The following is a 17,904-nucleotide window of genomic DNA, read 5'->3' on the forward strand; positions in this document are numbered from 1 at the left end:
CCCTAAATGGGGGATAGAGAGCTCAGTGGCATTTACAATCTCACCCGTCTTTTGCCAAAAATGGAAACCAGGCTTTGAGGGGTAAGAGTGTGCTTGCCGATTCGTTTATACCATGCCAAACTCCGGCATAATGTCACAGAGGTCTACTTTGGCGCTGCACGAATGTGGAGGCATAATGCTAACACACAACCTAAATTTTGATTCTGTTTGTGCAGATAATTATAGTTTTATGCATGCTTCTTGAGGAAAGGGTAGTTAATCTCGTTCGTTTTTTATTTTTGGAATTGCATCCAATTGTATGTGTCGAATGTTACAGCGCTGATTCTTGAGAGATGAAACCTGTCCCACACTTTTAAGTCAAGATTGATATTAATCAATGTTCAATAATATTCTTTACATAAATGATCCATTTCATCTTAGTTTTGGCAACAAACCACTCAGTACTTATCATATACATTAAAAAAAACATATAAACAACACGTAAATATGTTTAAAACGTTTGTATGTAAATTACACATACACTGAAAACATTTTTTTCTTGTTTTTCAGTGCAGATATTTACTTAAATATTTACTTAAAGGCAAAATGACTTAGGATATTAAGTATTGTTTTCTGAAAAAATGTATCAACATTAAGTGAGTTTGTTTAAAACAGAAAAAATATCTGCTAAAAATAAACAAAAATAATCTTATGTTTATTTTGTATTACCCTACTGATAAACTTGATCGTTTTTTCTGAAGACTTAATATCTTAAGTAATTTTCCTCCTCAAGTCAATTTATCTTTAAGTATTTTAAGATATTTGTACTGAAAAACACAAAAAAAAAACTACAAGATTTTTATATTTTATACAACTTAAAATACAACTTCTTGACCACACAGCTATAAAATCTGAATGAAATCAGGCTAGTCTTTTTGTAAAAGGGTGGCACCAAAACAGGAACATATTGAACAGATTTAACTTTAAAATGTAATATTTTTAATTTCTTATTTCAAGAATCAAGCAGGAACACAAAGCATCTGGTGCCGAAACCCATTGGATACCGCAGCGAATGCACTTAAAAGCGTCCGATTTCCTGATTTTGTCGCTTTTGTCTGCAGTTTGAGGTGTGAAAACCCACAGCGGTCCAGCGCAGAGGAAAAGTTCGCCAGTTATGCTAAGACACAATTAACAGAGCAGATGATTAGGAGTTCTGTGCCATCCAGATGGAGATACAGCCCTGACCAAAAAAAAAAAAAAAAAAAAAGACTGGAGCGAACAAGGGCGAAAAATGCTTGGATGCAGAGAGTGGCTTGTGTTTTGGAACAGGTGAATGGTTTATACTCCAGAATAACCATTACCATTGTGTGTATGGAGACCAGAAGCTTGGCTGGAGTCACTCACACACACACACACACACACACACACATAACAGCACCAAATAGAAGCCTTACACCCCTTTAATTTCTCCCCTGCCTTTCCTTTTCCCTTTTTTTCCTCATGACATTCACATACCCCTCTCGTCCCCATACAGATCCATTAATTTCGCTCCGGTCCCAGTCGCCATCCACTCCCAGTCACACCCGGCGCATTACGTCTTTGAATCGTTTTCTTTTCCACCAGCACTTGTTCACTAGTGCACTTTGGCAAAACGCAGAGCAAACATGTCGCAAGACAGCAGGGAAATACGACAAATGAGATTTTCCTATTGCAACTTCTGAAAATCATACTATAAATTCGAAGGAGGAGGAGGGTTGGGGGAAAAAAAAACAAGGTTATGATTGTTGTGGATAATATGAAATCAGAGAAACAAATAAATTCCATTTCCAATGATGCCGTTCAATTTATTGAGCTATTTTGTTGTCCATTTAACAACCCACATGTGTCCAATAATGAGCCGCACACATTATGCCTAATTATGTATATTTGGGCTGCGTTCGATGGTCTAACAAAAGCTTTCGAAAGGGACAATTACGTTTGTTGCTTGGTTACATCGTTAAAAATATACCAAATAAGTGCAGATTATAGGGGTGTGGAAGGTACACATGTAAAGCATGGGTATTGTTGCCAACATGCTCATAATTTGATTCATTAGGAAACGGCAGCATTTTGTTTCTAGAAAGGAGACTGTTTTAAAACGTAATGTCGACTTTAACGCTTCCGTGCCTTTGTTGCCAAATATGTTTTGTTGTTGGAGTGTATGATCACACTCTTTTGTCAAACGAGGCACAATATAATTTGGTGCATTCTATTCTCAGTTACCCTATTTGCATAATTATGCAAGCAACCACACTTGCTTAAAAAAAAAAAAAAAAAACACTTTTCCAGGCTGCATAAATAACCCGGTGGCAGCTACTTTAACCACGCCACCGAGTTTTTAATCCGGGGTTTCAAAGATGTCGAGCGGAGGAAATCGCCTTAATCTGGACAACGGATGCATGAAAAAACATAACTTCCCTGGGACGGCGTGATAGACGAACGTGATGGACGAATAGATGGATGCCGTGAGGGAGGGGGAGAGGAGATGAAGGAGGAGGAGGAGGAGGGAAACAAATATATGAATGCAACAGATGGTAGTTTAAAATTCAGCGTCAATTGTTCATCAAAACAGACCAAACAACAGGACATCTGTCTACCTGCTGGAGTGTCAGTGTTCCTGGGCTCGTCTTTGTCCTGAGCGCTTGCCAGGTCTTCCTCGCTGGGACAGGGACTGGGACTGTAGTGTCGGGGCTTCATCAGGAGTGATTTCCTCTTGTTGACTGGCGCCCCGCGGGCCCCTTCTGCAGACGCCCGCCTTTTACCCGCTCCGAGATGCAAGCTGAAAGCAGAACACAAGGGTCATTTAATAGATGCGTGTCATGTCACAAATCTACTGAGATTGGCTTGTGATTGGTGGAGGCGCAAATATGTGATGAATCTGACCCGTGAGGTGGTGGACTGCAGGTTTTGGTTCTTTCAGATGTCAAAGCTTTGTTTAGACACTTTAGAAGTCTTGAAGATTGTGCCAAATTTAGCACAAGATTTAGCAAAGAAAACTCTTGTTATAAGGTCCTTGAGTTATGATGCTTTAAAAAGTAAAAAAAAAAAAAAATGATGTTCTGATGTTCCTCAGATCGGTGTTTTGGTTGGTTGAGTTAAAAAGTTCTGGATCAGTATAATTTATTATTATTATATTTTAATAGTACTTTTATGTATTAAATTGACGAAAAGTGACAGTGAAAAGTTATGCTACAAAATTCTATTTCAAGTAAGTGCTGTTCTTTTGAACGTTCTATTGATCTAAGAATTCTAAATAATTCTAAGAATCCCGAAAAAAAAAAAAAATTATAGTTTCCACAAAAATATTAAGCTGCACAAGTGTTTTCAACATTAATAATAATAAAAATAAATATTTGTTTTTTTGAGCAGCAAATCAGCATATTAAAATTATTTCTGGAGGATCATGTGACGCTGAAGACTGAATAGAAATCAATTATTTTAAATTGTGATAATATTCTACAATATTACTGATTTCTGATTACTTTCACAGTTACTGTATTTTTTCATTTTTAAGAATTTAAAATAATAGACTTGTTTCAAAAACATAAAAAATATCACAGACCCCAAACTTTTGAATGGTGAACAATTAATGGAGGATTAATGATGTTTCTTCCCTTATGAAACAAAAATATATTGCAGTATATTGGAGAATGTCATGTAATATAATAGGCATATATTCTTATATATGGGATTTAATATGAATTTTTTCCAATATATTGCAATATATTGAAAGCAACAATCATTTTTATATTTTGCATTATATTATATGATATATATGTATCATCAATATATTATTCAATGTATTCAAATATATAATATATTAGAAAATAAAAAGGGAAAATAATATATTACAATATATCACAATATGTTTTAAGAAATATATTGGTAAATATATTTTCCTTTCATAACATTTCTAGTCTGATTTTCATATGATTAGTTGGGACACATTAGACTAAAGACAAAAATGTAATCACTAATAATTCCACCTCTGAACCGACTTTCCATTTTGGCCTTCTTATTTTTCAATCCCTGTCCTCCAACCACTTATAAGAAACCACTTTTCACCATCCAATCAATTCCCGATGGATCAAATCAAGCCTCGCCCAGGATTTTGTCTCGCTGAACATCATGTTTCACACTAAAAAATATGTCAAGGAAGTAGAATGGGTGGTGAAATGCATTTCATACTCTTTGGGGCAGCGAGTTTGTTTCAAAACTCATCAGGGCAGCATCTGAAATTCCCTGCAAGATGTGACTAAGAAAATCAGAATCGCAGATCCTCATGTGTGAACTTATGTGTGAACACAGAGTCCAAAACACTCAAGCATGAACTGGCTCATTATTTTCAATGAGAAATCTGTTGCTATTATCAGCTATCACGCTGCATAATAAGCAATGATACAGAGAATCAAATGTTTGCTGTAGGCTGATATCATGAAAAAGGTTGGAGTGGCGTTTGACACAAAATGCACAGTGAAGTGCATGAAACAACTTTCACTGAATTAAAATAAATACATTTTAAATCCGTTTAATAATAAGGTGCATGCAAAAAAATTACAAAAACTACCGTTGCCCCAAAATGTATTTGAATACTTAAGTCACACTTAATGTATGAGAACCTAGCTATAAAATATTAAATAAAAGTAAGTTTTAATTATATTATATTATATTATATTATATTATATTATATTATATTATATTATATTATATTATATTATATTATATTATATTATATTATATTTGTAATGTTTCCACAATTTCTTTTAAGCGGCACTATTGCATATTAACATGTACAATAGCAAATCAGCAAATTATAATGATTTCTGAAGGATCATGTGACACTGAAGGCTGGAGTAATGATGCCGAATATATGCTTTTTATCCATGAAATAAATTCAATTTTAAAATATATTCAAATATAAACAGTTATTTTAAATTGTGATAATATTCTACAATATTACTGATTTTACTGTAGATTTTTAAAATAAGTGACTTCACTCAAAAACACATCTTACAGACACCAAACACTTTGTGTGAATTTATTATATTGTAGAATTTTTTATTTATTTAAAACATTTATTTTAAAGAAAGACACACAAGTTCACTTTTTCAAACTAAATAGTTCACACATGATTTAAAATCTGTTTCATATGTTAGTTAATCATGTTCATTGTTAATGAGATTAACTAATTGACTTCATTCAACAACAAAAAAACACCAAGACACCAGATTAAAAGACACTGGGCAAAAATTAGAAGAGAAAAACTCTTGATTTATATGCAAACACGACTTTAATAGTTTGCATCCAATGCAGTTCATTTATTTTTTAAGTGTGACTTAAGTGTCCAAATACTGATTCTTAAATGCAACTTTGTAAAAACTGCATGTCTGCTGTAAAAGCTGTCAGAAAAGCCATAAACTGACACTCGGAAGCAGGTAGTGAATTCTGGCTTACCTGGGCACCTCAGCAATGCAGTCAGGCAGAACTGCAAACAGAAAAAGAGAGAGAAAGAGTAAACACATGTGTTTACATTTCCACCAGCGAGACCGGCCCCTCCAGCACCTGCCTGTGATCCTTCACACACCTTTCACTTTAATGTCACACTCAGACGGACACAATGATGAAGGCTCCTACTGAATCGGTGATAGACGCTTATGTTGAGGATACAGCTTGTGTGGCACACAACACATCATAAATAAACCTCCTTCTTGTGATCTGAAAGTCTAGCTATGGATAGTGGTAAGAAAGATGCAAATCCATACAAAACACAGAGATGCAAATAAGGTTTCAGGTAGTTTTAAATTGCATGAAAGGATCTGGCCTTATGCAGTATCAGTAGACCTAATTTAGCTAAGATTCGAGTACTTTTGATGGGTAAAAACAGCCCGACAAACTCAGTAAATCACTCAGATGAGAGATACATGCAGTCATGCCGATCTGCAAACACAAAGGCAAAAATAATGACAAAATCTTCTTTTTGAGTGAATTGTCCCTTTAAGGTTAAAGCATTCTGGGTAACGTCTCTCTTAGGAAGTAAGACTTAACGTCAAACACTGAAAAAGGACGAAGACGTAAAAATGTGTAGTACACACCAGTTACCTGAAGGAGATATTTTATTATATGACTTTTCTTGGCGCAACACAAAGCAATTCTGTGTAATTGTATGCATGCACTGTATCTATTTATTTATTAAATATAATTTTTATTTATAATTTATATATTTTTGACTTGAATAAAGACCTTTTCTAGGTTAAATTTGCATGCATGTGGTGAAAAAAAAACATGAGATGGATTGAAAATAGACATATTGATTTATATTTCAATGATTTTGCATTTCCTCACAAAACAGCATTTTCTTGTATAATATTTGCATTCTTTTGTAAAACATCTGTGATCTTTCGCAAAACATTTGCACTTTCTAGACATTTTTTTGCGTTCCACCAAGAAACTTTACATTCTCTTATGAAACATTTGTGTTTCTCACAAAAATGTTTGCGTTACACCAAGAAACTTTCCATTCTTCCGTAAAACATTTGAGATCTTTCGCGAAACATTTCCATTCTCTAACACAGTTGTTTTTTTCTATTCAAATTTTTGCGGTCCCTAAGAAACTTAGCATTCTCTTGTGAGACATTTACGATCTTTCACAAAACATTTCCGTTCACTAACACAGCATTTACATTTCCTAGCCAATTTTTGTGGACCCTAAGAAACTTTGAGTTCTCTTGTGAAACATATGCACCTTTTGCGCAACATCTGCGCTCTCTCACAAAACAATTGTTTTTTCTAGCCAAATTTTTCCGTTCTCCCAAGAAACTTCACATTCTCTCTCAAAACATTTGTGTTCTCTCATGAAACATTAGCTTTTGCGTTCAACATTAGCAAATGTTTGCGCTCCCCAAAGAAACTTTGCATTCTCTTGCAAAACATTTGCATTCTCTCTCAAAAGCGGTGTGTTCCCCCGAAAAGTTTTCCCAAAAGTTTGACAAGTGAATGCAAAGTTTCTCAAAACAATGCAATGTATTTGCAAGAGAAAGCAAAAGTTTTGCAAGCAAACACAAAAGCATTGAAATGTAATCTTTTCTCCCATTACCATGTCCCTTCAGCCTATCAGACTCAATTAAAGGTAAGGTAAAAATCTCTCTGACAGGAACGAATTGTTATGTATTTCATAAAGCATGTTTAGGATGCTCAATACTTGGGGCAATATTAGCAACCAATTACACAGTGTAAGAGAATGTGCATATCTGGATTTGCATGGTGAAAATGCTGGTTCACTTTGCTTAAGTGTTTAATAATCACAGCTCTGACAACAAGATATTTCCTCAAACCCTCACTGTGAACCTAGTCTCATTAGATGTACAGACAGACAGAGAGAGAAGGAATATGTGTCAGTGGGAGAGCATGTCTCATTCACAGCTTCACCTCAATCCCATGGTGAAGACTCAATAAAACACCATCATGAATTTTTACCGGCACATTAAAGGGCCAGGCGCTCGTGAGAGGTACAGTACGCGGCTCTAAACACTTGAATAATGATGTCCCCTGTCATGCTTTAGCCGCTCTTTCCATTCAGGATACCCTCCTTAACTCGTTTGAAAGAATATTGCCTCATAATGAAGTCACTGTCTCTGCATAATTCAACGCCGCGGTTTTTCCCAAGCCAAAGAGGATTAATATTAAAATTGACAGATTTGATGTGAGACCGTTAAACTAACACTTCAGATCAAATGTGCGTAGGAAAAGGGGGTGTGCACACACGTGAGGAACTAAGCCATCCAAAAGGCTGTCGCTGAGGCATTATGGGAAATGTTCAAATGTTTTTATGTGAAATTTGTACGGGGCAAATATAATGCATCCCTGCATGTTCATAAAAACTAATAATGCACTCTAAAGAGTGTTATGAGTTTTTGTTTTGTAAAAACTGCATAAAATAAATATTGCGTTGCAGAGGTAATGGGTTATACAACTTTACAATGATGTGAAACACTTATTCACTTTATACACAACTTTATTTAATGCTAGACAGATCAGTAGTTAATGTTCATTAAAATATGAATATGAAACGCATACACACAAAAACAATGTATACATGTACACTCAATATTGAATATACTGATCTTTTGATAATTACATAAGTAAAATGTAGAAATTCCTAATCAAAAATTATTTAGTTTTTTTTTTTTTGGCCAATTTGATTTAGTATAAAATATTTTTCAAGTATTTTTCATATTTAAATGATGCATAATCATTAAAAAAAGTTTTTACTTGTACAACACAGCCAAAAACGTTTTGTTCAGAAACCTATGTGCTTCATTTTAAATGAACTGGTTTTATTCAAATCTAATATATATTTAATATGAATAAACTTGATTATTCTCATTTTCTGACAATGTTCTTAAAAGTTGAGCTAGTGCAGAAATAATAATTCTAGTTTCACAATGTTGCCTAATATCGACAGATTATGTCATAATAAATATTTTTTTACTTTAATAGATTTTAGATTAGAAAATAAAAACTATATATAAAAAAATTAAAAAATTATATTAAATATATGTATAGTGTATTTTTTTTACTCATGTCAAAGCACTTACCATCACATGTTTCACTGCGATTCTCTTCACTGTCAGACTCCATCTGGAAAGAAAAAAAAGAATGGAAAAAAAAAAAGTTAATAACAAATAGCAATTTCCAATTGCAGAGATTTATAATCCTGTTTAATAATTCATCTCAACAGGATCTCATTATTAGATTGATGGCTATGTTCCTGTCAGTTTAGGCTATTAATAAGTAAGCCAGATTAGTGGCATGCAAAGAGTTTATTGCATTGCACGCATTTTATTTGCGATGCTATTTTACAAACAGCACACCGGCAAGGAGTCACAACTTCAGATCTTAAAACAAGAAAGTTTCAAATGATAGGATTACATTGGTAAAAACCTAATCAATTCCATGACTCCTGAAGCGTGCGATGACATGTCAACACGAGAAATGAAATGTAAGTGAACTTTATGACAATGAAATTTCAGTAGATCAGGGTCATTACATGCTCTGCGTGGCATGCTTCATATTTTGGCTTGATTTTTTAATTGACTTAGAAACTACAGCAACAGACTGCCAGCACACAGAGAACAGCCAAACCGGCCTTCACTTTTAAGAGGGTGAGACAGGGGCGAGCGCAAATATAATAATGCAAAAACCAGTGACAAACAAAAGTAGTAATGTGTGTGTGTGTGTGTGTGTGTTTAGACAAAAAGAGTTGTTAATACTGCAGCACCTACTCACTCTCCCTCTCTCTCTCTCGGTTTCTCTCTGCCAGCAGTGCCTTGCTGATCCCAAATAAAACCTATTAAATGTAATTATTCTGGGCTGATGGCGCTCTATAGCGGTCGGAGGGTCTGGTGAGCTCGGTGAGTCACTGGCTGGGCTGTTACTTCGCTTATAATGGGAAACATGACTCCTATCTCCCCTTCTCTCGGCTTGGCTGTTGTGATTGAAGCCACTGACCTGTCATACATTTATAATAGGGGGAGCAGGTGTGGCACTGATGGACCTTAATTTCCTTTAATAAACCTTTTATGTGGCCCACTCTTAATGCCACGCCGGCCCTCTCCCGGCTCCCGACGCGTAATAGCTTCATTACTTTTGATTACTGGGGGCCCCTATTGAGACAAACAACTCCCAAACACTATAGATTACATTCTGTAAAAACTAATGTACCTGATTAGTTCATTACACTCGCTCGCTCGTGTACACGCTAACACACGCCACACCAGAAGTGGCCTGTCGCTTCCAGACGGGCTTTTCTGAACACCTCTTGAAAGCCCAAACTATTAAAAACCGCGAGAGACGGGTTTGTTTAGTGTTTTCGGTATTGTTTCGTTGTTAGAGAGAAAATAAAAAAAATACAAATCTTTTATTCGCCTGACAAGCACTGGGGTTTATTTTAATAAAGGGTACGCAGATTTCCAGGCTTGCGTAATTTAATATTTCGGATATTCTGAACGTGGTAACTTTGACATGAGGAGGAGAGAGCGTTTAGGACAACAGCTGGCTACCCACAATCCCTTAAATTACACCATCACCACTTTACAAAACCAAACCATATGGAGCACAAAACCAGTCTTAAGTGTCAATTTTTAAAAATTTAGATTTATCTGAAGCTGAATAAATGATCTTTTCATTGATGTGTGGTTTATTAGGATCGGACAATATTTGGCCGAGATACAACTATATGAAAATCTGGAATCTGAGGGTGCAAAAAAAATCGAAATAATGAGAAAATCGCCTTTAAATTTTTCCAAATGAAATCTTAGCAATGCATATTACTAATCAAAAATTACGTTTTTATATATTTACAGTAGGATATTTACAAAATATCTTCATGAAACATGATCTTTATTTAATATCCTAATGATTTTTGGCATAAAAGAAAAATCAATAATTTTGACCCATACAATGTTTTTTTGGGCTATTGCTAAAAATATACCCCATATTTTTTAATGATTATGCATCATTTAAATATGAAAAATACTTGAAAAATATTTTATACTAAAACTTTAGCAAAACAAAAATATATATTTTTATATATAGTTTATATAAGTACTTTTATACTTTATACCAAAATGGAAATCGAATTGCCCCAAAAAATAAATAAATAAATAAAATAAAATCACCAGACAAATTTACTATACGTGTTTATGCATTCAAAAACTGTCAGTTTTAAAACAACAGATGTTGCACCCAACATGTTTAACTGTTTTGTACAATACTTTTATACTTTCATTAAATGATTATGCAGGATATAAATACACAAAAACATGAAAAATATAGGTGATTTAATTTATAAGTCCTCAAAATGATATGTAACATACAAACAAGAATGTTTAAACTACACATGCATGTGTGAGATACTCTTTACCGATGGCCAACATCTATACTCTACAGAAACAATAACTCATTTTACCTCAGGCTGTTTGGTCTGTAATGATTAAGATCCCCACGGGCCGCTCTGGTTACTACACACACGTTTCTTCAGCTGTTCTAAGATGTGAGTGTGACTTTCATGCTCTGAGGACAAAAAATGACAAAAGATGTCAGTGACAACTTGAATTACGCTTGAGGTGTTTACAGAGTATTTGTGATTCGCTAGTGTGAAATCAATTTTTACATCACAAATGTGCCCTTAAGTCATAACATGTTCACAAAAAACATGTTATATGGATATTACTGACACACTTTAAACATTCAAATGTGCATTTTTTACTATAAAAAGCTATCAAATCAATGCAGTCAGGTTGCTTTAGTCATCTTAAATGATATGACTAATAATACACTGTAAAAACATGACTGTTTTTTTGACTCTAAAAGCAATTTCTACCTGTTAAAAATCTCTATAACTCAATGCATTCAAGTTGCTTTAGTCATATTAATTAAAATTAGCAACACACCGTAAAACATTAAAACACAATTTTTTACTATAAAAAGTTATTTCTACATGTTTAAAATCACTAGCACAATACACTCAGGTTGATTTAGTCTAATAAAATTATATGATGGAAGACTGCATGCTGTTTTAGTCTAAAAGTTGTTAAAAATAACTGTAACAATGCACACAGGTTGCTTTAGTCAACACACTGTAAAACATGAAAATGTGCAAAAAATTGATTTCTATCTGTAAAAAAAAAATACTATAACTTATTGCACTCAGGTTGCTTTAGTTATATTAAATAATATGTTTAATAATATGCTGTAAAACATTAAAAACTACCGTTTTTACTCTAAAATGTCTGATTTGACTCACTATAAAAATAAAACCCCCTCAAAAAAACTACAGTCAGGTTGCTTTATTTGCTTTCGATATTTTAAGGTTATAGTTCACTCTGTTTAAAAGACACACAGTTCATTTTTTAATTCACTTCCGCTTGGATGACTACATGCAGGAGTTGTTGGGATAGAAACAGTAACTGTGAACGTTTCAAACGGCGGCGTTGAGAAACCTGGGAAGAATTAACAGACAAGACCTCATGTGGCTTTCTTAACAAGATGCAAATTGATTGCTTGACACAAATCAAATAGCTTGCGTGTAATTAATATGGCTAATCCGGGAAGAGTTTTGTGTGTTTGCGCGCATCGGGACAATTTAAACGCTGCGCTACAGAACGCCTGAGCTCCGCTATTGGTGAGCCATTCATGCCTTATGGCTTTGAGAGAGAGAAAGAGAGAGCTTTGTGCTAATTATGGCTAAAAACTCCCAGCATCTTTTGCACTAACCACCCTCCCCCCCACCGCCACACGGGGCCCGGGAAGAGGAGGGGGCCACTCATTAGCATAAGAAGAAAGACGGCCCTCTCCTTGAGTGGCCCGTCATCTGCTGAATCATTAAAAGGGGGTTTCTCTCGGCCCCTTCTGCATGCAGGCAGCATCCCACTGAGGGCCGGGCCGCTAATGTGCATGGCCTCGCGGTCTCCAAGGAGATAGCGCTTCCTGATTTGGCGTGTGTGTGTGTAAGCGGCCAGTGCACTTTGCCCTAACCCATCTGCTCTTTTTCTCAAAGCCCTGTCTGAGCCGAACGAGAGAGTTGCACTTTACAGCCTCTGAGCATCAATGGGCGGGATTCGTTTCAAATAAACGACACGGCCGCCCTTAAAAACACACAGACAAAGAAGATTAGTGTTAACATGCACAGTTTCTTAGTAAAAAAAAAAAAAAAGAATGACATTTTGTGGTCAATGCAAAAACACACACGCTATGATTAAGACAGAGCATTTCTACACTTTAACACATGAATGCTAACATCACCGACAAGAAGACAAACAAACAGACAAGTGCACAGTGCATACGGTAATTATGTTTGTTATCAGCATCTGATTTAACTGCTCAAGGGACGACTGCTAGTAATCAAACCTCATATCTTCTTTATCTTCATAACGGCATGCAGACAAATGGGTTAAAGTTTAGAGACAATATTTGTTGCATCCTGTTGATTAGAAAAAAACAACAATGCATGCATTGACATTCATGCACTTACAATTGAAGTCTATGGGGCAAGTGTAACTCAAATACAAATTGAGTTTTAACTTATATTTTTATCAAGAATTACATTTATTTAAACTATTTGAATATATCAACTAATTGTAGATAAATAACAAATTCTTTAGTAAAAAACTAATTCTGTGGTGAAATGTTAGAAACTGATGGTTAAAAGTCTCATATTAGTATCATTAAGGTACTATAATATTTTTATTAATATTTGACTTTTTCAGTTTTCTCATGTTAAGTTAGTTTTAGTATGTCTATAAAGCTTTTATTAATATTTATTTCATTTTGAGTTATTTTAGTATAAAGTTTAATTAAACGAAAATGAGAAATGTTTCCTTGGCAAGTAGCTAAAATAAAATAAGTTATTTTTTTTATATAATGTTTTTTATATAATGTTTAAAATAATTTCTTTTATTTCAATTAAAAACTTTTTTTTTTCGAGTATAAAAATCCTGACTCCTAACAGTTGCCTTATAGACTTTTTTCTTGTATTTAATGTGTATTTATTAAATTGCATAATAATGCATAAATATTTTTTATTAAACATGCATGCCTTTTTCTTTCATTCTTTCTCTCTTTTTTATTAAACGTCCTCTTTTACTTGCATTAAGAGTTGTCTTTGTATCCAGACTCTGATAGAGAGTAAACAAAAATCAGAAAGAATAAACGTAGCAAACATGGGAAGCGCACTCAGTGCCCTTGTCCTTCCTGAATGACTGTTATGATTAGATTGTACTTTCAGTGTAATTACGAAATAAGCACTATGTGGCACTAAACAATGAATAAATAAAGACCTCCAGCTCTATCTCCACCCAGACACCTCCCTCTCTCCTTCCAATCACCTTTCCGCGTTTTCTTCTCCTATCTCTCTCTCCATATCACCTGTCTGTGCTCGTATCGCACATAGAGAGTTATGAAGACACAGGGTCTCACTGCAAGGTCACCCGCTCTCTTTCTATCTCTCTCTCTCTCTCGCTTTTTGTTCGTCTGAAGCGTCCGGCTGGAGAAGGGTTAAGCCAGGAATGGATTTAATTATGGAATGAATGGAATCACAATGCGCCTGCAGCAAGTTTGTTCCTCCTTATTTATTAAAGCTGCTGATGGTCCAGGTTTGATGAGCCACTTCGGGCGTAATTGAGTCATCATACAATGAGGGTTCGACTCATTCAGAGAGGTTTTATCAGCTGCAAACAGACCTGATTACTGGCAATTACACTCTGATCTAGGAGGATGGTGGTGGGGGGCCGGAGGGGTAACTTGTGTGTTTATAGTTTACCCCAGGAATAATTTCCACATTCATTTTACATGCTAAGCGTTTTTCTGTTGCGGCATAATAAAGCGCAAAGCAAAAGATAGTGGCGTCTTACTTTCATTTTTCCACTGCGCTGAATGTCTTACTGTAACCCAAAAAAAGGGGGAAAGAAGAAGAAAGAAAGAAAATAATTGTGACTGAATGCAAATGTGAAAAGGCGGTTGGGGGTTTTGTTTACATGCTCTTTGAAATTAAAAGCGAGCGGAGGTGTGAAACAAACTAATTGATGTAGGTTTGCACGGGGTGGAGTTGAGCGATTATGTTTTATTTGTGAAAATTAATTAAATGCACATTAAAGATTCGGTCAAAATAAGACTGATCGAATCTAAAACACATATAGATATTCACAATGATAAAAAAGCTCACTATTTAGGCCTTCTGCATGAAAACAATGACAGAAAGATGGGAAGAAAAGAGGCGCTCCAGATTAGAAGGGGCGGGTGTGTGTAAACGCAAGATATCAGTCTCCATGTAGTTCATGCCAGAGACTTTAAACTGTGAAATCTGAGAACTCAAAAGCTGCTATTTTAACTTCTGTTAGCCCCTGGAAGATGAGGCTATGTTTTCTTTCTAGGGCAAGCATAATTAGTTTCAGTATAATTACCTTAAAGTGCATCATCTGTCCCTAGGTCTAATGTGGGAGTAACTTCAAAGATACACTTGTTTCCAACTGTTTAAAGCATTTCTCATCTGATAAATTATTCTAGAAGAAATCTGCCAGCAAAAGCAGATGATAAAAAAAAACTGTTTTTTGTGTGATGTCTGATGGAAACAGGTGCATGCAGACATTCAGAGTTAAAGCTTATGCAAACAATTCTGCAAGAGTGACCAAATGAAATAAATACACAAATAAAATAAAGTCTTCTAGAGGAGCACATAAATAGATAAACACTCCCATGACTAAATACAACTTTAATGTTGACGAGTTTAGATTTTGAGTTTAGATGACTCATTATAATAAATAAATAAAAAAAACAGAGAAAAGATATTATACATTATCATGCACATTTTGAAAACTTTAGAAAATAGCAGCTAAATTATGAAATAAAAAATAATTTTTAAATAAAAGGAAACTTCATCTCATGATTAAAATAAATCATAATATATATATAATATATATATGTTTTTATAATAGTTTTTATAATAAGCTTTGGAATGGAGATTCTACAAAAAAAATAAAAATACATTGTGTAGTTATAGTTCATAAATAAATAAACAAAAGGCCATCATAATTAATCTATCTATATCTATATATATATATCTATATATATATTTATATATATATATATATATATATATATATATATATATATATATATATATATATATATATATATATATATATATATATAAACATACACATTATTAAATATTTATCATTACTGTGTCAGTTCTATGAAGAAGAAAAAAAAATACAGATTTTTTTAAAAACCCCATTTTCAAAAATGGCTCCAAATTGTTATTTTTTAGCAGTGTCACTCACACACAGACACACACACACACACACACACACAAAGCTAATTAATATTATCAGGCACTTTATAAATTTGGCAAAAGTCAGATGGGAAGTTTTCTCTTTCCACTGAAGCTCCTTAAAAGTCCCATTTAAACAGAGATCAATACTTTTAGTCATTAAGGTCTATATTAAAAGTCTTTTAGAACACAGATATACATTGGAATAAGTTACTCAGTTTCAAGTTACTCAGTAATGAGAATATATATATATATATATATATATATATATATATATATATATATATATATATATATATATATATATATATATATATATATATATATATATATATATATATATATGTTTATTTATGCTATATATATTAAAAAAAGGTCTCTAAACCTTCCATTCAAAGGCTGAGATATCGTGTCCCTTATGTGGTTTGGGTGATGTGTAAAAGGGCATCTGACACCAAAATGAAATGGCCAGGTGTAAGCAGGGACAACTTCCACCCGTTCTCTGTTATCAGCACACACTGATCCGGTCCATTGTTTCAGGACGGGAAGGTATCTCAATAGAGAGGACGTATGAGTACAACCAGGTGCTCGGCAATTTGCTGAAGCCGTGACCATTTGAGCTAAATCCTAGAGTACAAAAGGCAGGTCTCCAGGCTCTGAAGCCCCTGGGTTCAAAAATAAAATAAAATGGAAAGCAAGAGGGGAGGAAAATATATCACGGGCAGGGTTTGAAAGGAGAAGACCCTTTAAACTCCTGATTCCTAATAAGATTGAAATGAACAGCTCGCATGGCAGCTGTACTTTTCCCAGGGTTAATTACCTTTCACTGCACTCGCCTAATGAGTCAGCTGTTCCTGTCATTAAACAACTCCACTTCACCATGGCTTCTTCATCCTCCACAAACACCGTCCCTCCTGTTTGCTCACTTGGGGTGAGACGGAGAGAGAGAAAAGCGAAAGGTTGCCCTTCATGGCATATGTTTGGAAACTGGAGGGCACTGACAGTGTAGAGCTCCGATTATGAAATCAAACCCTAAAATAACCTGGCAACACAAGTGAGGGGGAATTACACCTGAAGTTCAGATTCACTCATAAATTACTTTCTGCAAAATTAACAATTTGAGGGAAATATTACTTCAAAAACAAAATTTTCCTCAACATGCCATTGATTTCCAACCTGAGAAATTATGCTGTTTCAATTTTGCTTTGTGAAACTTGCTTAAAATAAAAGAAATGCTTAAAATAATAATTATATATATATATATATATATATATATATATATATATATATATATATATATATATATATATAAAATAACAACTAATTATGACTAATGTCATTCCTTTATAATGACAAATAACTATTAATGTGTAAAGTTTTACACTCAAAATATATGCACTTTTTTCAATTAAAACCAATAAATTGTGATTATTGCCATTAATTCAGTTCCTTTATAAGGACAAAAACAATGTTTATTCAGTTTTACATTTGAAGTAGAATATTTGCTATTTATAATATATTTATAATAATAATATAAAATATATAAAAGGCGAAAACTACAACTAAATGTCATTATTTCAGTTCCTTTAAATGCACAAAAATAAAAAAAATAAAGTATAATGTAATCTATAATGTCACCCCCAAATAGAATATATGTCCTACTTATAATAAATAATAATAAAATAATATTAATATAATTGTAAAAATTGAATAAAATTATAAATAACAGTAATAATAATACTATATATATATATAAATGAAAACAACAACAAATTGCGATTAATGTCATTATTTCAGTTCCTTTCTAAAGACAAAAATATAATCACGTGTAATCTGTAGTTTTACACTCAAAGTATAGAATATATGTGTTACTTATTGAGATAATTATTCACCCACAATATTTTTTTAATAGTAACTTTAATAATATTACAGTCAATTATCAAGAATGCTAAATATTCAGAATTAAAATGAAATATTGATCGTAAATTAGCCGTATAATAACATAAGTTAATATAAATACCATAAGAGCAGTGAATATGAGGGATACTTGAGCTTAATTA

At 33.7% G+C, this 17,904-nt stretch overlaps 1 protein-coding gene across 1 annotated transcript in view; it reads right to left on the bottom strand.

Annotated features, from left to right (window-relative positions):
- Positions 1-17,904, bottom strand: part of LOC127946239 (suppression of tumorigenicity 18 protein-like) — a 47,865-nt gene that overhangs the window by 23,294 nt on the left and 6,667 nt on the right. The window contains exons 2-5 of the mRNA XM_052542679.1: positions 10,985-11,088; positions 8,613-8,655; positions 5,473-5,503; positions 2,616-2,797 (exon numbers count right to left, since the gene is read on the bottom strand). Coding sequence (XP_052398639.1) covers positions 2,616-2,797; positions 5,473-5,503; positions 8,613-8,655 — 256 coding nt within the window. The 5' untranslated portion in view covers positions 10,985-11,088. The remainder of the gene's footprint in view (positions 1-2,615; positions 2,798-5,472; positions 5,504-8,612; positions 8,656-10,984; positions 11,089-17,904) is intronic.

Source organism: Carassius gibelio, chromosome A24, assembly GCF_023724105.1.
Source record: "Carassius gibelio isolate Cgi1373 ecotype wild population from Czech Republic chromosome A24, carGib1.2-hapl.c, whole genome shotgun sequence".
Lineage (NCBI taxonomy): Eukaryota > Metazoa > Chordata > Actinopteri > Cypriniformes > Cyprinidae > Carassius > Carassius gibelio.